At 32.9% G+C, this 27,385-nt stretch overlaps 5 protein-coding genes across 6 annotated transcripts; 4 read left to right on the top strand and 1 right to left on the bottom strand.

Annotated features, from left to right (window-relative positions):
* The first annotated feature begins 288 nt into the window (after window positions 1-288).
* Window positions 289-3,823, top strand: LOC110810114 (Exostosin family protein). The gene is made up of 3 exons (XM_022036186.2): window positions 289-449; window positions 665-1,960; window positions 3,065-3,823. The coding sequence occupies exons 2-3, from the start codon at window positions 1,010-1,012 to the stop codon at window positions 3,581-3,583; spliced, it is 1,470 nt and encodes a 489-aa protein (XP_021891878.2). The 5' UTR covers window positions 289-449; window positions 665-1,009; the 3' UTR covers window positions 3,584-3,823.
* Window positions 3,824-6,575: 2,752 nt separating this feature from the next.
* Window positions 6,576-12,052, bottom strand: LOC110810108 (uncharacterized). 2 transcript variants are annotated; one of them, XM_022036180.2, is made up of 8 exons: window positions 11,905-12,051; window positions 10,722-11,002; window positions 10,232-10,303; window positions 8,720-8,787; window positions 8,212-8,368; window positions 7,739-7,819; window positions 7,569-7,658; window positions 6,576-7,086 (listed from the first exon to the last, which is right to left on the bottom strand). In XM_022036180.2, the coding sequence occupies exons 2-8, from the start codon at window positions 10,998-11,000 to the stop codon at window positions 6,964-6,966; spliced, it is 870 nt and encodes a 289-aa protein (XP_021891872.2). In that variant the 5' UTR covers window positions 11,001-11,002; window positions 11,905-12,051; the 3' UTR covers window positions 6,576-6,963. The 2 variants fall into 2 exon arrangements, with proteins under 2 accessions (XP_021891872.2, XP_021891873.2); XM_022036181.2 differs by having other exon boundaries at window positions 6,969-7,108; window positions 11,905-12,052.
* Window positions 12,053-17,047: 4,995 nt separating this feature from the next.
* Window positions 17,048-19,931, top strand: LOC110810089 (DCL-like protein). Its single transcript, XM_022036155.2, has 2 exons — window positions 17,048-17,555; window positions 19,438-19,931. The coding sequence occupies exons 1-2, from the start codon at window positions 17,178-17,180 to the stop codon at window positions 19,762-19,764; spliced, it is 705 nt and encodes a 234-aa protein (XP_021891847.2). The 5' UTR covers window positions 17,048-17,177; the 3' UTR covers window positions 19,765-19,931.
* A 1,241-nt stretch (window positions 19,932-21,172) lies between these two features.
* Window positions 21,173-23,172, top strand: LOC110823582 (protein RKD1-like). Its single transcript, XM_022053983.2, has 4 exons — window positions 21,173-21,495; window positions 21,621-21,778; window positions 21,871-22,226; window positions 22,640-23,172. The coding sequence occupies exons 1-4, from the start codon at window positions 21,377-21,379 to the stop codon at window positions 22,991-22,993; spliced, it is 987 nt and encodes a 328-aa protein (XP_021909675.2). The 5' UTR covers window positions 21,173-21,376; the 3' UTR covers window positions 22,994-23,172.
* A 614-nt stretch (window positions 23,173-23,786) lies between these two features.
* LOC110823621 (Pentatricopeptide repeat (PPR) superfamily protein) lies at window positions 23,787-26,441 on the top strand. The gene has a single exon (XM_022054048.2). It carries the CDS (start codon window positions 23,829-23,831, stop codon window positions 25,758-25,760), a length of 1,932 nt encoding a protein of 643 aa, XP_021909740.2. The 5' UTR covers window positions 23,787-23,828; the 3' UTR covers window positions 25,761-26,441.
* The last annotated feature ends 944 nt before the right edge of the window (window positions 26,442-27,385 follow it).

Here is a 27,385-nt window from a genome sequence, read left to right as displayed (position 1 = left end):
TTAAAAATTTTAGATAATTTAGAATTAAAATATTTTAATTAATTATTATTTTTTAATTAACTAAAAAATAAAAAGTAAATAATGTTGGAGAGTGAATTTTAATTATTGATTTCTATTATATATTACAATGTGCTAAAAAATTATTTTAGAGTATAATTTAATAGTATTAATCAATTTATTTAAAATAAAATTAAACTTAATTAATTAGTTAAAATTAAATAAAAATATAAGAGCCTTTTGTGTTTTCGAAACTATTTTCTCATCCCTAATTTTAATTATAAATTATAAATTGCAATTTACAAATCCACTGGAAATCATAATTCAGAGATAATCTACTTCAAGTCATGATTATTCCTTCACGACTGGTTTTTGTCAACCGCACTTAATGCTATACAGTCTGGAAAACGATGACTACGCCATGGGTGAACTTCAAACCCCAAGCTCTTCAGGTAATTTTTACTTTGCGAGTTGTCGTGTAAACAAACTTTCTCTTTTTTTTTTTTCCTTTTTTTTTTCATAAGTTTCGTCTCTCATACTATCTTCTCTAATCTCTTCTCTCTCTTTTTTTTTTTCTTACTGATTGGTAATTATTTTGGATTTATTTGTTTGTTTCTTGTTTTTTTTTTTCAAATAGTTTATTGTTTGAATTTTATTTTTAATTCAGTTTGCAGATTGATCACGTGTATTGTCGATGAATACAAGAAGAGAATCTAGTGTGCTTTTGAGAGGAGCCGAGGATTATAATCTGTGGAAATTTGCTTCTCAAATTGATGGATGTTGATAGTTATAGATAGCTGAGATTTTTGAACGGAAAAGTTACAGAGAAAAAAAGACATCCCAGGTCTTTTTCAACATTATTTAGGGTTTTAAAACCAGAGTTCCATTTTTGTTATGGTTGGTAGACTAGAAGTGAAACCCCACTGAATGGATGGATCAGGAGCTTAGGACTTTTTAGCCAACGATTAGAGTGAGTTTCTTCTTAAAATTATTTTTATCCTTGTTACCAACAATGTCGGAGAAGAATTTGCCTCCTTCAAGATTTCTTTTTTGTATAATAATGATTTCCATGTTCATTTTGATCCTCTCTTCCGTTTTCCTTCTTGGATTTACAAATTCTTCTCTGATACCAAAATCAGTTTTCAAGCTAATTCTTCTTAACAATTCATCAGTCTGCCTAAATAGGGAACAAATTAGGCTTCCTTTATTCTCTTCTGACATTTCACTAGCTAATGCTAGAGCACCATTAATTAGTGGAGGATTGAATTGTGGGAATTCCTGTTCTGCAAAATATATGCCTTCTACTGGACAAAATATGAACAACGCCTATGCTCCACTCAAGGTTTTTATGTATGACTTGCCCCCAGATTTTCACTTTGGGTTACTGGGATGGAAGGGAAAGCCAAACCAGACTTGGCCAAATGTCAATAACCCAGATGACATCCCACCATACCCGGGTGGCTTGAATTTACAGCACAGTATGGAATACTGGCTTACCATGGATCTTCTTGCTTCCAACATAAGTACAGCCAGACCATGCAGCATAATTAGAGTGAAGAATTCAAGTCAAGCAAATGTTGTCTTTGTACCCTTCTTCTCTTCTGTGAGTTACAACCGACATTCTAAGCTTCATCGAGACCAGAACATTTCTCTTGATAGTTATTTGCAGAATAAATTGGTGGAATTTCTGATGAGTCAGGATGAATGGAAGCGGTTGGGGGGAAAAGACCATTTAATTGTAGCTCATCATCCAAATAGCATGTTGCATGCAAGAAAGAAATTAGGCTCTGCAATGTTTGTGCTAGCAGATTTTGGAAGATATCCTACTGAAATTGCAAATTTGCAGAAGGATATAATTGCTCCTTACAAGCATATTGTAAAGACCATTTCAGCTGGTCAATCAGCCCCTTTCCACAAGCGTCCTATTTTAGCATATTTCCAAGGAGCAATATATAGGAAAGATGTAAGTTTCTCATCACGTTTCCTTTTTTCCTGAATTGTTAAACTGTTCATGCTTGTGATTTCTTGATCCAAATCTATACCTTTATTTAGAACTCTCAGCATGCCAGCATTTTGATACTGCCATAAGATATATTCCTCTTTCAGTGAAATCTTTTTTCTTTAAACTCAGATAATGTAATATAGCATTTCCTGACTGCCGGATTTGGTTGACATATATAATTGGAAATTCCAGTTGCATTTCTTATCTTACTATAATGTTAGCTGTCGATATCACCAGATAATAATTCAATAGAGAACAAGAGCAATAATCCATTTGTAAAGTTGAGAATGGAGTAAACATGTTTTGTTCCTTATGTGTGATTCTGGTAAACATGTTTTGTTCCTCATGTGTGATTCTGGCTGATTATCATAGAGCTTTCATTCCACAAAACTGGATGGCTAGACCTATATTCGAAATTAAAAAAAAAAAACAAATTTCTTGGCAGTTTGAATGAGTATCTTAGACCAAGTAATTTTGATGGAATCTTCTATATTATAATTTTTTTTTTTTTGAAATAATTCTATATTATAATATTTTGTAGATTATATGAAACAAACAACATCAGTTTTTTATTTAGAATCAGAGTTAGATCGGTGGTAAAGTGAGTAGATTCCCAGGTTTCAATTAATAGTTTGTGTTTGGATTGATAATCTGTATCTGTGTAGATAATATTATCGTTTCTACTAAAACAAGGAAAGAGGTATTTTTTTTTTCTTTTCACATGACTTTTAAGCACAATTTGATTTGATTTTGGGATTGATTATACCCAAAAACTAATTAAGAAAATTTAAATAATCTTGTAAGTGGAAATCTTTAGCCTATTTGAAGTAAAACAATTGGAAATAAAGTAAATATTCCAAATTTCATCACCTATATTATAAATGAGAGCTGCAGGTTCTTTATGTATGGTTTGCATTGCTCTCACGGTTGTCACTTCTTCAATTAAATCAACATTTATGCAGGTGCTTCCATTCCTTGGTTTTACTGTCTACTGAATATCTTTGTAATTGCTATTCTTTATAAAGACTCACTACCAATCTAATTTAAAATCTGACTTTTCTGCAGGGAGGGATCATTCGCCAAGAACTATATTACCTTCTCAAAGATGAGAAAGATGTGCACTTTGCATTTGGAACTGTGCAGGGGAAGGGGGTTAGCCAAGCAAGCAGAGGGATGGGCTCAGCCAAATTCTGCCTGCACATTGCTGGTGATACCCCATCTTCCAATCGCCTCTTTGATGCTATCGTGAGCCATTGCGTGCCTGTGATTATAAGCGATGATATTGAGCTACCATTTGAAGATGTCTTGGACTACTCAGAATTTTGTATATTTATCCGTGCATCTGATGCTGTAAAAAATGGATACATTCTGAATCTTCTTCGCGGAATTAGCAAAGGCCAGTGGACCAAGATGTGGAAAAGATTGACGGAAGTTTTACCACATTATGAATATCAGTTTCCAGCCAAACCTGGAGATGCTGTGGATATGATTTGGGAGGCTGTTTCACGGAAGATATCTTCAATGCAATTCAAACTTCACCGGAAAAACAGATACAGGTCTCAACTTGCCGAAAAGAGTATTTGAAATGGGAATCACCCACATGTTAATTTTGAAAATTATGCATCATGGGGATGATGTGAGAACTTGGCTCGCTTGTGCCAATTTGATAGGGAACAGGACAGGATCTTTAAGGTCTTTTTTCTTGTCACTTCCATTCTGATCACTTATATCATTTAGTTTAGTTGTATATAGTTTTGTCTCCGAGATCACCATAACCTTTATGTAGGATTTTCTTATTTTTCCTATAAAACAGTAGTTTAGCCACTCCTACAGAATACACTTGAACTGAACATTTAAGAGAAATTTCATTGATTACGTTTGAGATCTCTGGAGACTGTTATATATAACTTTCAGAAACACAAAGGAAACAGATTAAGAAGAAAAAAATAAATAAACTAAAGGATGCACTAAAGCTTCCACTGTATATTTCATTAAGAAATGCAAAAAGCTAATCAGTGACCAACATGAAAATACATAAAAGTATTTCCTGATAGAGGAAATTACCTGATGATGTCTATATTTTTGTATTCCACAACAAAGCATCATTTGACTGTTGGTTAGTTAGAACCTAAAGTTTATACAGATATAGAGGGGGAAATTGGTGGGTAATGGATGTGTTATAGGTGTAAAGATCTAAGGAGGAACCAAAAAAGAGAAAAGGTATTGACTAACACAAAATCAAAACTAGAAGAAAAATTCAACAAACTGCATGAGAAAACAGATGAGAAAAAATCAAGCCATGCTTCTTCTCTCTGCATCAGTTATAGCCTGAAGCCATCACATCCTTTGCTGGAAAACTCCCTTGCTGCTTTGCTCCAGCATCTCAACATCGGTTATGAATGGGATCAGATCCTTTTCGAACTCTCCTTTTGTCGGACTGATTGGGATCAAAACTCATCAAAGGAGCTGGTGCCAGACTCTGTTTTGGGTGCAAATCCTCCAGAGGAACAACTTTTAAAATCCGCGAATTTCGGACAAATGGGAACAACAATTCTTTTTCCCATCTAAGAGCAAGCTGTATGCTTGTTAAACCAGAAACATTATCAGGCTGAACAAGTAAAAAGCCAAAGCAAATAAGAAGAACAATCCCTCTAGAAAACAAAACACTCATTTTTTTTTGGGCCTATGAGAATGAGGGGAAATATGTCCTGGTGGGAGCAATGATGAGAGAATTACGAGTAGAGTAAGAATATGTTATACCACCCTTCTGGCTTATATCCTCTGCAGAAATAGATTGTGAGTTTGATCTTTTATGGGATTTGGAAGACTAAAAAAAGCATAAAGCACTAAGGAGGCCCCAGAAACATGTAGGGAAGTTTTAAGATTCACCCCAATCATAAGCCTGCCACAGAAGCAAATATAAAAGGCTGTATTACAAGACTCTGACAGGTTTGAACAAAAAGTTTTAGTTTGAACACTATCCCTGAGAAGCCAAGTATCTTTTTCATTTCATTGTTTTCCTATCATTTGCCATTCTTTTTTTTTTTTACCTGTTTAACACTTTACTTACCCTCACTTGCCACATCATCCAACACCTCTATATATCTTCATCTACCCTCTTCCTCATAACTATGTATTTTATCATTTTTAATAAGCAGAGAACATAAAACTTAACACATGTAATTAATAAACCTCAGTGGCTGGAAGTCTCACAAAAGGTGCCAATAATATAACGAGATTTTTGGATTTTTAACACTTGATATTGTATGGTTGTTATTGTAATATTTAGCTTTGAGAAATATTTAATTCCTTTGTTCTTGGTTAAGTTAATTCCATGTTAAAAATTTAGCTTCTATGTGTTTTATTACTGATTGCCAAGAAATAACTAAAGACGGGAGGCTGCTAAAAGCAAAGCAATAAGACAGCCAGAGATTCAGATTGGGTTCAGTAGCAAGAAAGCCATTAAAAGTAGAGATGTTGGATGAAGGGAGAAGAATAGTACCATCTAAAAACCCCTTAAAAAAACAAAAAACAAAAAAACAAGCAATTGCTTTATGCTAATACCAACTTTAGAATTCCAAGCTCTCCTCTCCATGCAGCAAAAATAAGGGTCTTGGTTCCTTGTGCTAAATGGATTTCCTTTATGCTTTTCTTTTTTGCTCTCTCTTTGGATTTTGCCCTACTCTAAAACACCCTTGTATTCAAAGTTTTAAAGAAAACAACCATCAGTCCTTCCCTATTTTTGGATCTTCTTATGTCTCCCTCTTCCTCCTCTTATATTCTGGGTGTACCCAGACAGAAAAATTGTTTCCGAGTTTCTCAAAAAAAAATTTAAAAAAAAGAAAAAAAAAACATGCTTCAAGAGACCAGAAAATAATAAAATAAATGGCTGTGTATATATAAATATGGGTGTGTATGTGTATGCAGGCTGCTGCAGCAATTTCATGCGTGCTTCTGATTTTTATTTGAAAGAGGAAGTAGGTTGTTTTAGGAAGGTAGATGGGGACCAGTTATGGTCCAAACCTAATACACAACAGCTCACAAATACTCAAACATAATCTGAGCTTTTGCTTTTTACACCATATTATTAAAGCAAAAGAAAACCCTCATCTGTTGCTTTCAAAATTGAACATCATTCTTCACATTCAGATTCAGTTTTGAAACTCCTTACAGCCTCATCACAAAGTAGAGATCTCACCAGCTATACATCCACAAGTATGTACACCATTAGGATCATTTAGGTTGGTCTTGGATCTTAAACAAAAAGCAAGCAAACAAACAAAATATAGTATTCCACCTATGTGGCTTCAATTATAATCTCAAGAGTGTAATCACTAATCAGGGTCCACCTTATCCAAAGAACTAAAGAATTCCTAACTGAACAAAGAGAAATATTATAAACATCAACAACTTCCACCAGGTGAAATAGTAGTGATAAATACCCAAGAAATGAAAATTCTATAGTTTAAAGCTTCAGTTTAAGAAAATACTGACATTACTGTTTCAGTGGTAGTTATTTCTTATAAATATAAACATCAACATCATTCACCAACAAATTAAATGAGGACAAATGGTATAAAATTCAAAAATTGACTGCTTCATTTCAGCTTGAACAAAAAAGGGGACTGCTTTGTATACAAAATGGAAATAAGCTGTATTACAAACTAATGCAGGGCATGAAATATCCAGAAAAGTTTTCAAATTATATTCATCTGTGTGCAAATACTCCTACATACGGCTGAGGAATAGAAGATTTGAGAACCCATAATTATGTACAAACATCACTTTAAGGATGCTATTTTGATTTAGTTGCATGAGCAAGACAACGATACTCATGATCTCACTGTAGAAGAAATTAGCATACAACCAGATAACACTTGGGAAATACATGCCTCCCATTTTTTATGGCGTTGAGCATAACAATATCGTCATGATCTCATCACAAACTATTATCTTTACCCATATCAATGTGGTAGCTCCTGATGTTGATTGATTGCAGGTCCTGGTGCTATAGAAAACTGCACGCCCTGATGTTGTCCTGCGCGGAGCATAAATGCAACTTCAGCAGCCGTAAGGGCTGCCTCTTCCTGATCAATACAAATAAGCCAACTAAATATATTTAAAAACATGGCCAACCATTGAAATCTTATTTCATCAACTAAAATCCTTAAACAACATTAGTATTTAACGTGCAACACGAAAATGTTCATGAAAAGCTATATGCTAAAAATCAATGACGGTGAAAAACTATATTTTTATGAAATAAATGAAAATTTTTAAAAAATAGTAGGTTCGGGTCTGTATGCGCATGAAAACATCAACTTTTCTCGGGCAAAGATAGCATCTCTTAATTTTGCAAATTTTGCCAATCAATGAGATCAATGTTACTACTAGTTTCCCAAAAATATAAAAATGTAACAAATAAGCACTAGTAACTAACCATAACATTCTAGTATGAAATGAAAAACACTCAGAGAAAAGAAAAAGAATCTCAAGATACCTTCATTTGGGAATATTTAACTGTCAAGTTATTATTTCTCAAAGTAAAGATGCAAAACCCAAGGGCTACCTGTCTTTGCCTACGACGTTGCAATATACTGATGGCCCAGGCCATGATGTAACAAGGGAGGAGAAAACCAGCTGCCCGGAGTAAGAAAAGCTGTTGAAGATGTAAAACATTTCATTAGACAACAGTGAAACCATTTTAAATCATGGATTTAAGAATTGCGTCAGACATACAGAAAAAAATGTAGAAGCATCATCTTCTCCATCTGGATTGGTGAGTGAAAGAGCATGCCTCAATAGTAAAAGGGCCATTAACTGCAAATTGACAAAGAGAACAAGATTGCACCACAAAATTACAACTGAAATACATTCCAAAAGTAGGAATAAAAAAATGAAAACACAAACAAATCAAAAACAAAAAAAAACAGAAGTCTATATCTAACTAAGTTACACAAACAATTTGCACTATGTGAAGCTTTGTGCATTGTGCTCCAACCATGCAATCTGTATTTGGGTCCAGAGATAGATGATGGTCAACCAACCAACATCAGCTTTAAAACTGAATAGCCCAAGGGCAGCCTCATAAAACCAAGAAGTGGTAATGAAAAAGTCATTCAGCTCAATAATAACTATATAGCACAACATACTACGTGTGTCCATGCATCTCAAACACTTGAATCTTTATTTTCATAGAGATCATGTCTTACAATTAGAGCAGCAGAGCGGCAGAAGGCAGCTCCACTGGAATTGGTATCAGCATAGTCTTCATATTCTGCCTCCAAGAGATGACGTTCTGCAGCTGCCATTGCCAGGAGACGAGGATCATGCAGATCCAATGGAGCACCAGATACTGTCCAACCTTCGCTGCATATACATATTGGAAAACAAGAGAATCAAAGACCAAAACTAATGAAAATTAACAGCAACTTCTCAATCCTAATGAAGTTTCCATATTAACTTTGTTTTTTACCCACAGAGAAAAAAAATGTCAGAGATAAAAGCTGCTTGATAGACCCGTAAAAATTATTAAAATATACATTGGATTAAATGACTAACACACATTAGGAAGTTGGCTTAAGTGGGAAGCACATCTCAAAGTGCCTGTGTTTGTGCATTTGTGTTTACTAAGTGAACCCCCAGTCAAACTTCAATCAGAATCAGACCAATCCCTCAATAGATTATGCCAGGCCTAGCACAGAGGTCTTAAAAACTTGCCTGATATCAATTGTAGTGTCATCTGATTCAGAGGCAGGTGGAGGGGCAGTGTAACCAGGTTGGTACGGCTGTTAACAAGGAAGTTTGTTTCATAATGTCAGTATGTTGATTACATCACACAACTTGCAGCCCAAGATGTTAAAATTGCCAACAATAACTTGTCAAATAAATCTTTCAGCAAAGGCAAGCAAATATGATAGTATATTTTATATTAGTTCAATTCCCCACTAAATTTCTTCCTCTAATTTTCATATTAATCTAGGCATGTAGAATTTGAATATGACTTTTATGTTTAATATCATCATAACACCATCTTGAATTTCTGAATATAGGAACTAAATTCCTCTTTGAGAATTAAGAATAGAAATACCACCTTAAAAAGTTCAAGATGGAGTTAGGGGTGGGAGTGACATTAAACATAAAAATCATATTCTCATTCTACATTCTAAGAATACATGAAAATTGGGGATAGAGATTAAGTGGAAAGTAATTAAGAATAGAATTAAGTGACATCAAATAAACAAATTATAATATAATTCTACATGCTAACACTAACATGAAAATGAGAATAGAATTAAGTGTAATGTAACTAAAACTAATCCAAATTAGCCATAATGCTATTAATTGACAGAAAGCATCAAGTCATAAGATTTATCACTAGCAAATTTCTTATTTGTTGCAATCAGTATCATGCATATGCACCAATAACTTGGGTATCATGAAGCTTTAAATAAAACTATTACAAGAAGTCCATTTGAGAATTCAGATTTTCGAGTTCATAAATATGAATACTCATCTAACATGTTTAACTTTTTAATTTTCAACATATATCCGTAGATATATCAATGCAGGCTACAGGCATGATTTCCACAATTAGTTCATGTCCCAAGATGAATCTTGATACAAAATCTTGAATGCAATAATGTGTACAGAAGATAAAAAGTAAACTGATCGAGAAATGGATAACTTCATTCCCTACTGGAATACTGAGGTAGTTGTGGCAAGCCCCAAGAGCTTCCAGAAATTCATAGCAATCGGTAAAAAAAAATTCCAGATCACTTAAGTGATTGCAGCAATAAGTGAGAAACACAAGAAAAATCTATGTTCTTTCAAAATCTTAATTAAATTCAAAAATATGGAAACCTTTTCAAGACATAAAACACTTAATATTGAAACAAAGAAAGCCAAACACTAAAACAAGAAATGGCAAGATAGAGTTGCTTCTGACAATGTAGTGCTACATAACGATACATCTACCGTTTCAAATACTGCCAAATAACTTCACAAATTTCAAATCCAAATTTAGCATGTAATTCAGTTCAGCAGAAACTATTGTTCACAACTACAGCATGATTTAGCAAAAATAAATTAAAAACCTCACAACCTGAAATTAAACTACCTGCTTAAATCCATTAAAAGATACAATTTCTTATTAATATGAAACTCACGTACACATGCAGTAACTTGTAGGCTAAGATAGTAAAAGTTCTCAGTTCCAGAAAGTTGGCTTACCTGATGACATATTTCACAAGTTATGTCCCCCTTCTCATCACACCATCGTTGAACACATTTCCTATGGGCAAACTAGATAATTAAACTTATTAGCCACGTGAATTGCATCACATAATCATTGAAACATTGAAATACATGATGCAAAGAAGAATTCATCTCTATTGTACAGAAAAAGAGATTGATGCCCCAAGACTTTAGCCAATAATTGTACCTTTCTTTTTCTACGAGAAAAGAAGGAGGTAATATTAAAAAGGAACCAAAGTGGAGGAAGCCATGTTGCCTATTTGGCCAAAAAATATTAACAGAACCTACTGTATTTAGATTGAAGCACTCCCCACAACAATAAATCTTTTACAAAAACAATGAAGTCCTTCGATTAAAAAGTTCTAACAATTGAAAATAAATACCCAAAAATAAACTATCAAAAAATTCTCCTGCATAATTGTGCATTTCAATTAAGAAAGCAAAGATGACACAGTGAATAAATTACCTTCAAGCTGCCACTACAAGCACAAGGAACCTCCAAATTTTTAATACTGTCCTCCTCCTGGCAAATGCGACATTCCACCATTTGAATGAGTGGTTCTTCTTCTTCTTCAGCAACGCTGTGTTCAACCACTTTCTTAACTTCAATCACACAAGTGGATGGCTCAGATGTGTTTGAGCAAGAACCCTCCCCAGAAGATTCTTGGACCTTAGCCGGCTTTAGCGATTGCAAACTTTCTGGTGTTATTAGACGGTCCACACACAATAGCAGATGATCACCCATTCCTATTTGGAGGAAATACCGTAATTCACCAAAGTGAAGAAAAACTATATTAAATTTCAGAATAACATGGAAGTATATTTTCATGAGATGCAAGGTCTAAAGGATAAAATTTAAAACATGATATTGTAATTAATTGTCGGGATACAATAATAACATAATTCTCCAGTTAGCTGTCAGAAATCTGAAGCTAAATCATAATTAATTATAAACATGATATGATAATAACATAATTAATTAATAACAGAATAATTTCCATAATTCCATTGCTGGGGACCAGTTTAGAGGGTAAACATAAACCTAAAGTGAAATCAAAGTTCCCCTTTTATGTCCTTTTCCTTGGCTTTGCCAGCAAGCAATCAAAGTGCACACAGAATTAATAAAACACACGCACTTTCAGAACAACAAAAATCCTATTTCATTCTCATTACCAGAAACCTATGCAGCAACCTTCATATCACTAAAGGCATTGTAGTACGATTACAGAGACCTTGAGCTCGTCAGGGTCCCAGTAAATCAACAAAGCAGCAGTCAAGAAAACCATTACAGGCATTTCTTCAAGTTAAGTATTGATATCATCTAAGAAGCAAAGGAACAACACGGGATAAGAGAAAAGGAGCATAAAAAAATCCCCCTTTCATTCACTTCCCTTTTGCCAACAACCAAACAACCCAACCCCAAATTCCAAGATTCCCCCCTCCCCACCAAAACAAAACCTAATGCGTAACATCAAAAACTATAAGTGAGTCTCAAATTTAATTTAATAGCCAGAAAAGAAACAACTCAAAAAAAAAAAAAAAACCAAGATCACGATGAGAGTTAACAAATTAAGCAACAGTAAATAGCAACACACTATCAACACGATGAAATCAAAGAAATAGCGAGGAAAGCATAAACAGAGGAGTACCAGCAAATGCCCTCAAAAAATTTGAACCTTCGAGACTACGAATTGCAGACTGTATGAAAAAGTCTAAGCTCCTGTTTCCTTGCTTTGAAATGAAAAAACCCGACGACGATTTTTGTTTATATATTGTTCAGACACAGAGACGAAGGGTTGATTTTTCGGGTCCGGTTTAAACCGAAGCGCGTTTGGGTTAGGTAACCGCCGTCGAAAGAAAACGTTAATGTTAGTCACCGTTAGCATTTTGTTACAAACGGACGTCATCTTAGATTACGAGGATACTTGAAATAAAATATATTTTAAAAAGCACAGAGATTTTTTTTTTTTTTTTTTTTATAAAATTTATTCTCATTATGAACTATTAAACATAGTTTTAAGAAACTAATTACCAATTAGTAATTAATTTATTCAGATCTCATGTGATCTGAATATCCTTAATTGAGATTTACTAATATCTTTGTAAAATACTGAAAATTTAACATAATTATGTATATAAAATAATAATGGGTTTTGAAAATTTGTTATTCATTTAGTAAATAATCAAAAAAATTAAAATATATACATATTAAACATTATAATAGGTAATATATTCGTAGATCCATTCCGTTTATTATAAATTAGGTAAGACCAATTCCATTTGCTGACTTTGACATTTTGCAATTTTTAAAATCAAGTTCGTAGCAAATTGGAATATGATTTTAGAGACAAAATATGATTACTAAATTATGAGGTTAACAATTTATCTTACCAAGAAAAATATTTTAATCAATTATGATCCTCCATCTTGATTTTATTATACTCCAATACCCAAAATATAATAAATAAATTTAATTATAAATAATAATAAAATCTTATTATTTTATTATTAATATTAATTATGAATTTTTTAATTGTTATTATTGTTGCGATTTATATTTTAATTTTTTAAAAAAAAAAGGGCAAAAGCAAAAATGAAGAAAAATTCATTATCCTTACCTTATATTTTAGTTGTTATTATGGTGCAAAAAACAAAAAGAAGAAAAATTTTTTAAAAAAAAAAAGCAAAAAAAAAAAAAAATCTATTAGAAAAAGGGGAAGAAAAGAGAAGAAAAAAGGGGAAAATAAAAAAAATAAAAAAAAAAACAAAAAATAGAAAAACAAAAGAAACAAAAAAAAACCAGGGGGCTGGCCCGGACCGGCCCATTATGGACCGGATGAAGAAACAAAAACAAAAAAAACCAAGGAGGCTGGCCCGGAGCGGCCCATTCTGGACCGGATGAAGAAACCCAAAGCCCAATCTAAATCCTAATTTTCTTTTCTTCTCGGCCCATTTAGTTCCCTCCTTCCCTTTTGATAGGCTATTCTATGTGCTTTCTAATTTATAATAAAAAATAGGGAGAAAATTTTGGAAAGTCCAAAATATAGTTTAAATATTTGATTTATTTAAACAAAACATGATTGGGATATCAATTATTCCTAATCCAACGAGGTGAACCGATGAAAATTTGAGACAGTTGTAATTTTAATTGTTATTTAAGAAAATATAGAACGATTAAGATGGGTATGAAAACTTATTAAAAAACTACGAAAAATGCATCATATGATGAATATGCATCATATTCAAAACTTTGAAAATTTTTGAGATATCTTCAAAACTTTATTGAAGAAATTTTGAGTCAAGGAAATACGCATCATATGGAACAATATGATTCATGTGAAAAGATGTTGACGTTTCTAAACTTTGTATTCTTTCTTTTAAGAATTTTGTTTGAGCCGGTGAATAACGAACTTTGATTCCCTTTTAAGGTTCTTGATGAAGTTTTTTTTGTTAACTTTTCTTGTACTTGATTATAATTATTGAAACTGAGAAAGTTGAAGAAAATGGGTAAGTAATTGTTTTAAATATTCTTAATAATTATCTGTTTTATGATGCGTAGTGATAATAATTATGATGTTATGTATTTTAATATTTGGTACTCGATAATTATGAATTTTAAAAAATAATCTATTTATAGATGATGCATGTGTTAGGGAAAGAATATAACATTTGAGTTAATTGATTAATCTCTCTTGATATAAATAATCGTTGATGAATAATACATGAGCTAATCTGTCATATATTTCTTGAATGATGATGGTTAGTCTTTACAAAAATTTAAAATATTTTGATCATTATAAAGTATATGAAATATATATATTTAGAATGTACTTACTAAATATCTTCAAAAATTAATAGTATTTTGATGTGATGAGTTTTTTTTAAAAGATTAATGATATTTCAATTTGATGAACTTGAATGTTTGATGGATATAGTTTGTGCGTCTAAGGTTTCAAATTCAATGTATATTTTAGTAAAAATATTTATTTTTTTTAAAATAATTCTTGTTGGGTTATGTAAGATGGTACGAGTAGAACCAATTCATCTTATATCTTATTATATATATATATATATAAAATAATGACCGAGTGACTTAAATTCATGTAATAAAATATATTAAATTTGATGGATCTAGTTCTCATCCTCCCTAAACTTGGTGGATGCTTGCATAACGGTTCAATCTTTTTAGTCCATTAAAACTAAGCTCAAAACACTTAGAGCAGTAAAAAGAATTGATAGTTGTAAAATGAATAAGCAAGTGATAACATAATTACATTCCACCAATGTAATAAGGATAATAAATTTTCTTATATTCGTAGTTACTTCATAAAATGAACTCTTATAAATAATTGATATAACCAAGTAAAAAAAAATTAAGATTCTTTTTCAAAAATACAAAATAAAAAAAAAGGGTAGTGCATGAATAATTAACATACATTAATTAGTGATGTTTATTAGTTTATTTTAAAGAAAATACATGATTTACTTTCGATTGTAATTATTAGTTTTTAAAATTTTGATATTTTTAAATATTTTTAAATTTTTGTTATCATACTTATAACACCTCGCTCGTTGCTATACTTAATTAATTTGAAAAACTCTATTTGTTTGAGTTTTTAAGCCGCATTGAACCTATTTAGTCTACTCATCATATTATTTTATCGTAAAATGTGAATCTTGCTAATTTTTAAATTTATATTATTTTATTTTAATAATTTTTATTTAATTACATTTATATTATTTATTTTATTTTAATAAAAAAATTAGAAAAATCGAAAAAAATGACGAAATGTGAAAAAAAATTTCGTAGGGAAGGAAAATTGCCCGTGTGGGATGCCTATGCACTGTACGTGCATTTACACGCGCACAATAGACGCTGTGTACACGTTCCATCTGCGCGTACGATGCGAGGTTAGAACTCGCACATGTCACCTAACGCGCATATAGGCTCCATACTGTGTATGCGTCATCCGCACAGTAGGCCTGTGCGGATAGGTCCCTGTGCGCAGGCTAGCTTATAGTATGCCGAGCGGGCCACTGCCACCTCTGGCAGGGCGCCGTCGTCGCTGCTGTCTCGGTTGGTGTGCCTCACTGCCGTAGTTGCCTCGAGCGACATGCCCCGTCGTCGTCGTTGCCTTGGTTGACGAGCCCTGTTACTATTTGTTGCCTTGGTTGGCATGCCCCACTGTCGTTGCCGACAGAGGAGGCCGTCCTCCCTTATTTTTTGTGCCGAATATCTTTTTCTTCTCTCTTCATTGGATTTTACCACTTGGCACGAATCCAACGGTTCTAAATTTCAATAAATAGGTCTTCCCTTCCCACTATTCCCCACACTTCCGTTATTCCATTTTTCAAGACTTATAGAGAGAAAAAGAAAGAGAGAGAGAGAGTGATTTAGAGAGAGAATGAGAGAAAGAAAAGAAGAACGGTAAAAAAGAAAATATTAAGGTTTCGATAAGGAATTTAGTATTTTTTTCAATATCTTAAGGAGTATTTTTAGATAAAGAAAAATTATTAAGTTATGATAATTATGACTTTACCTGTTTTGCATGCTCGTGTGTTTGTAGGTCTTATAAACTGAATTATTCTTATTTTCAAGCATGGTATGTGATTTATAAATACTTGATATTTTGCATGTAATAAAATTAATATGAACTCGGTATTGTTATATGGAAAGATAAAAAAAATATAAAAAAAAATATAATGAAGCATGAATGGTCCGAAGTATGTATCAGTATTAACATGCATAATACATCAAATGTCTCATTAGACTTTTTATCTTTGAGGGGTATCTGTTCATCTAACTCCATTCAGGGTATCTATGTCCCCTTCCCCCATCTGGTCTGGAAATATGTAAAAGGATTGCTCTTTGTGGATGACAGCCTACCCTCTGACGAAAGTGGTGACGCGGATACTTGTTAGGGATCACCTTTGGCCAAGTACTGTTGTGACTGTAGATATTTGATAGGACTACTATAATTACTACAGTCGTAGTTGTATATCGTATAATGGTTTGGTCAGCCGGAATTGTACCTGAGCAAATTATCATTATCTGTATTTGTATATGATCTGGTCATTCCATATAGATAGTTAGAAATCTGTATCTGTCTTCAAAAATGGAAGTTGCAACGATTTCGCGAAGCACGACACAAAAATATGAAATTTCATGATTTATTTAATTTTCTATATTATTTAGTTTAATGTGTGTCTGTTTTGATTATGTTAACGTATTATTTTCTTAATAAATAAATTATTTTCATAATCTAAGATAGGTTTATGAAATAGTCAAATGACAAGTATTTTTGTTAAAATAATTCACATTTAAAATCTTACGATATTATTTAAATACTGTTTTTCTTACTGAGTATATGAAATTTACTATTTTTATGTCATTTCCCTCTCTCCCACAGATAATGAAGAAAATGGAGAACTGTAGGCTGACCTATTCTTGAAAATTTATGAGGATCTCGTGGATCCATAAAACTTAAGTGCATGACTGTTCCGCATTCTAATGAGTCCAATAATATAATGAAAAAAATAAATTTTTTTTGTGTTTTAATTTTATAATTGTAGCCACTTTTAACCTTAGTTATATATATATATATAATTGAAACTTATATATATTTGTAAGAAATTTGTATTAATTAATTTCACTTCATAAATTTTTATTATGCACTCGTTTTTTCTGTTTCTATATCTAATACTCAATTATCTTAAATTAACACTTTTGGATGTCACAATACTTTTTTCGAAAATTTATAAGGAAACTGAATATGCCAAAGGGCAAATAGTATTGCAATCGGGACCCGAATAGTTGCCTGCTAACCCGTTTATAAGGAAATTATGAAGGTCTTGCATTTGAAAGTAAAGCCCTAAAACCTTCATTGTCGACTGTAGGAGCAGTAAAGCTAGGGTTTTAGTAATGGCAGATGAACCGGCAGCACAACCTGAACTCTCCGAGTCGAACCCCGACGAAATAAACCCATCTGGAACTGAGGATATGGATCTCGAATCTGCTTCGAACCAGGAAGCTGGTGCAAATGGTGATGCAAACGGGAAGCGTTCGAGGGAAGAAGAGGGGGATGATGGTGTTCCGAAGAAGCAGAAGGTTGGTGATGAGGGAGCGGAAGATGCGGAGAGGTCTGTGGAGGAAGAGAGGTTGGACAAGGTGAAGGAAGGAGGAGAGAATGGGTCGGACCGGGTGAAAGTGGGACCAAAGGAGTTTGGGTCTTCGGTGGAGATGTTCGATTACTTCTACAAGCTCCTGCACTTCTGGCCTCCCAGTCTGAACGTTAACAAGGTAGGGACAACTTTCTTTAACTTTACTCCCTATTTTCACTTTGTGTTTGTGTTGTCTGGTGTGTTTGATTGCATAGAAATTAATTGGAAAAAGAATGAGAAGTTAGATCAATCTAATGCAAAAGAGCCCGAACAATCTGAAGTTTTAATTTTAATCAAGTTAATGTGCAAATCTAAACTTAAACGAAAGAAAGACGAAATTTTGATAAAAGATGAAATTTTGATGTCCTGATGAGGTAGAAGTTTATTTGTTTGATTGATTTAAATTTTCTAATGAGAGTAGAACAGAGAACAGACTTAAATTTGTATCCCTATGCCAACAATCCTTTGCGATTAGTAATGACTAGTATTGTTCAAGGAGCTTGATGCCTTTTTGCACCATCTTTATTCAGTATATACTTATATTGCCAATGGTTGATCTTAACTTTGTTTCCAATCCTTCTCTGTTCTAGTGGTTCTGCTATGGCACATTTAGCAGTGTGAGGTGCTTCTGAGGAACTAGAATTATTTGTTGACAACAATATTTTACAATATACTCTTTGGGTTTCTATTTGTTGGAAGATTGAGTGGAATCTAGTTTCTTTCAAATAGTTTGAAGAAAGATTTATTTTGAACATTACTAATTATTGGAGTTAGTGACTTGGTTGATACATATCAAAGTTTAGTTGAAGCAATAGGAACCCAAAGTTGGCACTGTAATTTCCATAGTTGGTTTTCACGATGGCTAGATTTTGGTGGTTTGTGGTTGAGCTTTAAATTTTGTAAAGTTGCATGTACTTAATTAGCATCAAATGAAGGGAGGGGAGAATGACTTGATGGATGGTCCTTAATCTGAAATGAGGCTCTCTTGAATGAGAGAGTCATGACTTAAGGTGGCTATGGGAAACAAATGAATTAACAGTCTCTGTAATTTTAGGGAATTGGACAGCCCATGATTTTTCAGGGTTTGCATAGTTATAATATTGTTGAGAATATTTTGATATTGAATATGAAAGTTTGGAAGAGATCAAGATCTTCAGGTGGATATGGCCTACTTTTAAGATTTTAAGCAGTCCTTGGGGTTCTATTTTTCTTGCAGTTCCACAGATCTTCTCACCACTTTTGATGTGCAATGCTTACTAGGAATATCTCCTTTCTGTTTTCTTATCTTTGTTTTTTAGGCTCTATCCTTTTTCTTCTTTGAAAACAGCTTTCTATTGGGCCATCTTCCTCATGCTTTGAGAGTTTTTAAGGGTTTTCTTTCTACACTACTGCGGGGTAATAAGACATAGTCTCATAGTTGTCATGCTTGGTATTTGTAAAAGCAGCCACTCTGCTCTCTTTATCAGTTCTGTCTTCTTGCATCATGGTTGCATCTTGAATTTTGCTGTTTGTTTACAAGTGCCAGAATCTGGTTTTTCATAAAAATTGGTAAGCAAAACAAGCCTCACAGAGTGTAATGTAAAATTTATTTGTAGGTGAATGAATTAGGGGTGGACATATTGGATTGTCAATGCCAATTATGCCGCTAAATTCCTTGAAATTCTGAATTATGGTCCCCTTAAAACTTGCGTTATCATCTGACTCTGTCTTATTTAAGTATCTGGATTTAGGTAAAATTACTTCTTCTGACCTTATAAGCGTGCTTCAAAATGTTACTTCTGGCTTGCTCGTCTGAGCATATAAAGGAGAGGCGGGGGGAAGGGGGAACTGTACAAAATTCCAGAGAATATTATCTCTTTGCTATCTGTTTAGGTGGTTTTTGTCTCTAGTATTGAAGCCCCAGCTTGTGTTAATCTTTCAGATGTTTCTAAAGCTTTGCCTGAGAAACACCCAGAATAAAAGTCATCTAGCTCACTGTTTTATTCATTGATTCTATGTTTGATTGTTGGTAAACATAACAGTACGAGTACATGGTGTTGCTGGACTTGATTAAGAAAGGTCATCCTGAGCCTGACAGAAAGATTGGCAAAGGTATCCAAGCATTCCAAGTTCGATTTCATCCATTGTTCAAAAGTAGATGCTTCTTTGTTGTTAGAGAAGACGAAAGTGTGGACGATTTTAGCTTCAGGAAATGCGTGGACCAAATACTTTGCTTACCAGACGATATGAAGATAAAGTCTGATAACAACAGGACAAAGAATGGTGGCGGGGGTAAGGGTCGTGGGGGGAAATTCGGTGGTGGCAAAGGTGGGCATGGCCGTGGAAGAGGTGGTAAATCCAGACATTAATGCAGTGGAAGAAGGTGGTCGATATGGAGTATATGGATGATATGTGGAAGCAGTATTTTAGTTTTCTAATCATTTAAATGAATCTTCTATCCAGGTAAAACTGATGAACCATTAAGATTTTGTCTTGGATGCAATTTGCATAATGTTCGTTATGATTTTGTGGTCAACCCCTATCATTAAACTATATGAAGTATCTTTATATACAGAAAAAGTATATATACATTATATTTTATTTGGTAAAACGTAATTTTCAAATCAATGTATTATGGAGTCTCACTTTTTAACCCAACCAAATTAATTCGGGTTCAGTTATGGTTTTTAACCCAAATTAAATTAAAGAATTTATTACTTTTTTTACTCCACAATTTGAAAAATGAAGTAAAAAAATTTTAAATAGAAAAGCTTATGTAATAATTTTTTTAAATGATTCGCAGAACCAAATTACATAAAAAATGTGACTGTAATCAATTCTTTTCACATACGTATTATTTATTAATATGTAAACTTGTAAGTACGTTATATGTTATATAATCTTTTTTATGAAAATTATAGTCAAATAATTTTAATTTTATATTATATATGACACAGAATTAGGAAAGCCATTTTATTTTATCCTTTGAGAAAATTAGATTATCTATTCAATTTAATGCTCAAGTATGAATTATATTCAATTTAATGCTCAAGTATAAGAAATCAGAATTTGTTTTTTTCCAAAAAATGGACCTGCATGCGTCTTCATCCTATGGAATATGGTGGTGTGTCTGTGAATATATATCTATAGACACACACATACACACACATATATATATATATATAGTAGATAGAGAGAGAGAGAGAGAAGATCTGGTTATTAAGGGAAATAATTAGAGAGAGAAATGAGGTGATGTGTGACTTGATGATTAACCTAAAAATCTTTTGGTGAAACGAGCAGCAGTTCATAAATATATATATACACAGATATATATCCTGAGTTTTCAGTGCCTATGTACATAATTACTACGGACACCACGCTTGGTGTCTCTTATTAAATATAAATATATTTATATTTACTAAAAATAATATTCCATATTATAATTATAAGAAAAACGTGAACCAAACCAGTAATTATATATCATATTATATGCAAATACACTGCTTACAAAAAATATAAATACATTAATAAAACTTTCATGTCATTAAGTTTATAAACCCCATAATTTTTTCTAACTATGTGTATGTATTAAATTATTGTAATTTATATACTATCTTTAATAAAATATTATAATAATTATAAAGAAAATCCGAGATATGTAAGTATAGGTTTTGCATAATTTTAATTAATTACGGGGATTAATTATCAAAATAATCATGATTAATTCAATGAATGCCACTTCTTGATATGTTACAGTAACTCTCACAAACCCATAAACACGTTAATCAATAAATAAATAGCGGCGCACGATCTCCAATCTAAATGCTCAGTTAGATTCATTTACTTCTTCTCCAACGCTTCTTCTTCCTCCTCCATTTTTTGCCAACTCAATCTCATCCATTTATTCACTCTACATATTTACAGATGGTTCTGCTCTCTCTCTCTCTCTCTCTCTCTCTCTCTCTTTACTTCTAAGCAAAAATGGCTAATCGCCAATCAGTCCGAGGTTTACCCAAGTACGAGATTCTGGCTGAAGAAGAAGTTAATCAAGTAAACCCATTTTCATCTACTTCAACCTTTCTGCATTCATTCGATGTCAGGTAATATTAATACACATCAAAAGTGTATATATATATATATATATTTGCAAAACAGGATAAAGATATTCAATACTGTCGATTCTGTTCTATCGAACTAATATATATATGTGTATATATATGCGCAGTAATATTGCATGTGGGTATCCATGGTTCGATTGGCAAAATGAAATGCCGATAGTTCAAGACAACACCTGCTTTGATTCTCTTCCTTTGACGGGGAATTTGCCTACCGATTCATTGCATACCGCACTTGATCTTGAGCAAAACCTATTCGTACCAGAAGGTGATAACATATACTCTATATATACTTTCATTATATATAAATAATCATGTTATTGAGTTTCCTCTATGATTGAAGGGGGTTTTTTGTTGTAGGGAACTTTGTTTATAATGGAAATGGGTGTGGATTCTGGAACGAAGTGGAGGCGGAGAAGCAGCCATTGTTGATCTGTTACAATGGAGAAAATGATAATAAAGATGATGAGTTGGGGAAAGAGAAGAAGGTTAACGTGAAAAGATGCAATAATGCTACTACTTCTACTTGTAATTCTACTTCAAAAATGCTATCGAGGAAGACGATATCTCAGTACTTTTACATGCCCATAACACAGGCTGCTAAACAACTCAACGTAGGTTTGACTCTACTGAAGAAGAGGTGTAGAGAGTTAGGCATCCGCCGATGGCCTCATCGCAAACTCATGAGCCTCCAAACCCTAATCAAGAACGTTCAGGTAACTATCTTCCTATATATACGTACATAAGAATTTATGTTTAGCTGAATAATTGACATGTGACTTCTTCTCTAAGAAATATTAAGTTAAGAGTTCGAATTGAGATATGTTCATGTGTGTGTTCTCGTTTATAAATCATTTTAATTGTATTGTAATTGATATGTGTATTCAATATGAAGTTACTAAAAAAAATGCATATAGATTTACATTTTCAGTTATATGGGTTTAGCATAAATCTATTCCTATTCTATGCTTACATTGTCTCTTTGATAAACAAAAAAAAAATGGAAAGCATAATCACTACAAACCTTTTATAGAATGGTGATTAGCTTGAGTGGAAAAAGTTATATTGAGGAAGTATGATGAAGTGGGCATATGTATATGTATATATGTATTTAAAATATTGGATGCAGGAGCTGGGGAAGAAAGGGGAGGAGAATGAAGGGAAGCTGAGGGAAGCAATAGAGATATTGGAGAGGGAGAGGAAGATGATGGAGGAGGTGCCTGATCTGCAACTGGAAGACAAGACAAAGAGGCTAAGACAAGCTTGTTTCAAGGTTAATTACAAGAAGAGAAAGATGATGACCATGTCTGATTCATCATCATCATCTTATACTAACAAAAAAACTTCATCTCATGATCATGCTGCTGCCATGGCTGCTTCTTCTGCAACTACTAGCAATCATTATGTTCAAGAAGAAGACGATCAACTCATCAATTCTCTCTTATCTCAATACTCTTTCTCCTCTACAAACATCATGTTATGATTTGGTCCGTTGTTTTTTTTTTTCTCCATAGCTTGATAGCTTGGTAGCCTAGAGTTGAATTGATGATGAGTTTACCCAGTAAACAGACTCTGATATGTCTGCTTCGAGAACTGTATAATGTTTGATCAGTATTGAGATTTTTCAACAACGGCTGCTCAAAGTATCTGTCAAGTTCAATTACAATTACCCATCTTAAATTCTCAATAATTCAGTATTATATATATATATATGTATATATACTTGACTAGAAAATTGATTGGGAATTCATTAAGGGTCATAAATACCTGGTTTAACTGCTTATTAAATAGCTATAATGATTAGAAATCAATTTGGGTTTCCAAGATGATCATTATATATGTATATATATATTTATATAACTTTGAAAATCGGTTTTCAGACGAATTTCAGGTGTATATACAATTATCTATAAATGTATATTATGATTAATTTACAATTGTGGGTACTGACATAATTTCAGGTGCATATACAACTATATACATAAAAGTTGGCCAATGTCTAACTTTCCATAACAATATCCTAGTATGTTTATTATTATCATTCCAATTATTTAAATAAAATAAAAAAATTATTGTTCCTAATTTATTAATGTTATTTTTTCTGTTATGATCTCCAAATTTCATATAAAATAAAATTATTGTAAACTAGAAAAAAAAAAATTGTTATTTTTGTCAAATTCTTACAGTTATATAAAAAATAATAAATTTTAAAATTATTTTATAAATTCAATAATTTGTAAGAAAAAAAAAATGGCAGATTAAACTGAAAATATACAAATACAAATCACATGCAACGCCAAAATGCTAAACCCGCCTAAATGACAGCAATTTCCCGCTTCTCCACCACTCATCGTCTCTCTGATCAATCTAACAATCTCCATCTCCTTCACAATCTCTCATTTTCTCATTTCAGTATCTCAGCCATATCCCAAACCTTTCTTCGTCCCGAGAATCCAGTAAGCAAATCATCACAAGACCACCAACACGCAGACCCAACACCAAAGCAGACACAGAAGCTGCAAAGTCAATTGATTTCCCTCATAAAATCATGCTTCCATCAGACCCGCTTGCTCCAAATCCACGCCTACCTCCTTCGTACATCCTTCATTCTGGATCCCACCGTTGCCCTCCACTTCTTGTCCCGAATCTCACTCTCTCCGCTGCGCGATTTGCGATATTCCCGCAAAGTTTTTTCTCAGATAGAAAACGCATCTGTGTCTCAGTACAACACGTTGATTAGAGCTTATTCGATGAGTAATTCTCCGGAGGAAGGATTTCTTCTATACCGAGAAATGAGGCAAAAAGGTTTGCCACCGGACCCTGTATCATCATCGTTCGGTCTCAAGTGTTGTGTGAGGTTTTCTTGTTTAGTTGGTGGTGAACAGATTCATGGTATGATTTTCGGATATGGGCACCAATTAGATAGTCTTTTGCTCACTACTCTGATGGATTTATATTCAATTTGTGAGAAGGGTGGTGAAGCATGTAAAGTGTTTGATGAAATACCGCAAAGAGATACTGTTGCTTGGAATGTGTTGATTTCTTGTTACATGCGTAATGGTCGGACACGGGATGTCTTAAGCTTGTTTGATACTATGAAAAACACATCTTCTAGTTGTAAACCGGATGATGTTACTTGTTTGCTTCTACTTCAAACCTGCGCCAATTTGGGTGCATTGGAGTTTGGCGAAGGTGTTCATAGTTATATACTTGAGAATGGCTATGGTGATCAACTTAATTTGTGTAACTCACTTATATCGATGTATTCCCGGTGTGGGTGTTTGGATAAGGCTTATGGAGTGTTCAATGGAATGCGAGAGAAGAATGTGGTTTCATGGAGTGCTATGATTTCTACTTTTGCTATGAACGGTTATGGAAGAGATGCTATCAATGCATTCAGAGAGATGCAGAAGATGAGAGTTTTGCCTGATGATCAAACTTTCACTGGAGTTCTTTCTGCTTGTAGTCACTCTGGATTGGTTGACGAGGGAATGGCATTTTTCGATCAAATGAGCAAAGATTTTGGATTAAAGCCTAATGTACAGCATTATGGGTGCATGGTTGATCTTTTGGGTCGTGCCGGTTTGTTGGATAGGGCTTACCAGCTTATATTGTCAATGGAGGTCAAGCCAGATGCAACAATATGGAGAACATTACTGGGAGCTTGCAGAATTCATGGCCATGTTACCCTTGGGGAAAGGGTAGTTGAGCATTTGATTGAACTTAAGGCTCAAGAAGCTGGGGATTATGTTTTATTGTTGAATATGTATTCCTCTACCGGAAACTGGGAGATGGTGGCAGAACTGAGGAAGTTTATGAAGGAGAAAGGAATGCAGACCACACCTGGCTGTAGTACAATTGAGTTGAAAGGAGTTGTGCATGAGTTTGTTGTGGATGATGTTTTGCATCCACGAAAAAATGATATTTATCAGATGTTGGATGAGATAAATCACCAGCTGAAGATTGCTGGTTATGTTTCTGAAATCAAATCTGAATTGCACAATTTAAGTCCAGAAGAGAAGGGCTTTGCTCTCTCTTACCACAGTGAGAAATTAGCTATTGCTTTTGGGATTCTTGCAACTCCACCTGGCACAACAATTAGGGTGGCCAAGAATCTGCGCATATGCGTTGATTGTCATAATTTCACCAAAATCCTATCAGCTGTATATAATCGAGAAGTAATTATTAGAGATCGTACTCGGTTTCACCATTTCAAAGAAGGACACTGCTCTTGTAACGACTATTGGTAGGTATATTGAAAGAACCCAGATTAGCAGCTCAGCAGATGCACGACGCACGGACAAATTGAGAAATGTTCTGTGGGTAGGAATGGCTTGAGTATCATTTGCCGTTCTTAACGATTCCGGGTGGAAGCTTCTTCAATTCCAAATGGGATTCCTTGAATCATTAGTCATATTGGCATGTCAGGTAAGCTACCTGCTAGCTTGCTATATTAGACATTACAAGCTTTTTGTTGTTAAGAGTGGAAATGCAGATTCAAAACTCTGTCAAACAGTCCAGTGACCTGCAGAGATGATTCTCCACAGACCTTAACTTCATTGATATTCTGTCGCTTGGAAAGCTCATATAATTGACATAGATATTGTCTATCATCTTGATTAACTTCAGACCTCTGATTATAGAGCAATGGGATTGCAGCTGCTACAGCATTACTCATTTATTCTTTTTGGATTTGTAGTCTCAACATCATGTTGGTGTTTAGTGGTCTAAAGATCATATCTTTTTATGGATGAATTCCTGTTTGTCATACCAAGCTAAAAGTAGTTTTAAGTATTTAGTAGCCTGTGAGAAGAAACTTTCTTGTATTCTTCAAATAGGATTGGGAACATGTGATGATCGACTTATTTTTTGAAACTAATAAAGTTCTGTTTAGTACATAAAAATATATTTTTTAGTTTTAATCCTTTAAATTTATATTGGGTTATATATATATATGTCTTTATTTATAAAATGTATGAGAATTGTGTATTTTAAGAATAATCAAGCATAAAAATTAATTTTTAGAGAATATTAAAAATAATAATTTAAAATTTCTACTTCTATACCATTTTCTCTATTATTTTTTAATTTTTAATTAATTTATATATTTTTGTGAATAAAATACATGTAAATTTAGAAAATAAAATAAAAAATATTTTAGTATACCACATTGCATTAAGTTTGGACTGGTTAATAAGATATATGTTAAAAACTATATTATATTTTTAATAATTCAAAATATCTATAATAAGTTGATTGATATTTGATACAAATAACTATTGTGTAGTTAATTAAAATAATTGATAAAATCACTTCAAAAAAGTATAAGAAAAAAAATAAGTTATATATATTCGGTTAAAGTAACTGGACATAATGAAATAACTAAATTAATAAAAAAATTTAATTTAAATTATTGTTTATACAATAATCTTAATATACATGTATATTTATATATAACATCATTATTTATGTATATATGCACAAATATGTATAATATGTATAAAAGGTTAAGTTTAATTTAAACTATAATTTGTAAAATAATATAATAAAACAAAAAATTAATTGGACAGTAACCACGGCAACGGACAATAGTAATAATACGAATGTGTATTTTATTTTAACTTAATTAAAGATAATAGTAGAAAACTAATATTTTAACTTTTCTCTTTAAATTTATTTAAAATTAAAATTTTACTTTAATTTTGAATAAAAATATATTTTATTTTGTCTGTAAAGTATTTTTCAAAAGCAAAAAGAGAGCAGCCAAACACACTCTCAAAAAATCTCAAACTTGGGTGTTTCAATAACTGTCCCTTCTTACCACAGGAAAGAACACCTACACCAACAATATATATATATATATATATATATATAT

This window comes from Carica papaya, chromosome 9 (genome assembly GCF_054855325.1).
Source record: "Carica papaya isolate Zhongbai chromosome 9, ASM5485532v1, whole genome shotgun sequence".
NCBI classification, from domain to species: domain Eukaryota; kingdom Viridiplantae; phylum Streptophyta; class Magnoliopsida; order Brassicales; family Caricaceae; genus Carica; species Carica papaya.
The sequence above is the reverse complement of the archived record's forward strand: the minus strand, read 5'-3'. Positions and strand labels throughout refer to the sequence as shown.

Excerpts from the sequence above, each read along its gene's own strand:
- LOC110810114 (XM_022036186.2), top strand. The coding sequence starts at position 1,010 with ATGTCGGAGAAGAATTTGCCTCCTTCAAGATTTCTTTTTTGTATAATA. Across the intron at positions 1,961-3,064 it reads GAGCAATATATAGGAAAGAT|GGAGGGATCATTCGCCAAGA; the intron begins GTAAGTTTCTCA and ends ACTTTTCTGCAG.
- LOC110810108 (XM_022036180.2), bottom strand. The coding sequence starts at position 11,000 with ATGGGTGATCATCTGCTATTGTGTGTGGACCGTCTAATAACACCAGAA. Across the intron at positions 10,304-10,721 it reads CTTGTAGTGGCAGCTTGAAG|TTTGCCCATAGGAAATGTGT; the intron begins GTAATTTATTCA and ends TTAATTATCTAG. Across the intron at positions 7,659-7,738 it reads ATGCTTCTACATTTTTTTCT|CTTTTCTTACTCCGGGCAGC; the intron begins GTATGTCTGACG and ends CATCTTCAACAG.
- LOC110810089 (XM_022036155.2), top strand. The coding sequence starts at position 17,178 with ATGGCAGATGAACCGGCAGCACAACCTGAACTCTCCGAGTCGAACCCC. Across the intron at positions 17,556-19,437 it reads CCAGTCTGAACGTTAACAAG|TACGAGTACATGGTGTTGCT; the intron begins GTAGGGACAACT and ends TAAACATAACAG.
- LOC110823582 (XM_022053983.2), top strand. The coding sequence starts at position 21,377 with ATGGCTAATCGCCAATCAGTCCGAGGTTTACCCAAGTACGAGATTCTG. Across the intron at positions 21,496-21,620 it reads CTGCATTCATTCGATGTCAG|TAATATTGCATGTGGGTATC; the intron begins GTAATATTAATA and ends ATATATGCGCAG. Across the intron at positions 22,227-22,639 it reads CCCTAATCAAGAACGTTCAG|GAGCTGGGGAAGAAAGGGGA; the intron begins GTAACTATCTTC and ends TATTGGATGCAG.
- LOC110823621 (XM_022054048.2), top strand. The coding sequence starts at position 23,829 with ATGACAGCAATTTCCCGCTTCTCCACCACTCATCGTCTCTCTGATCAA.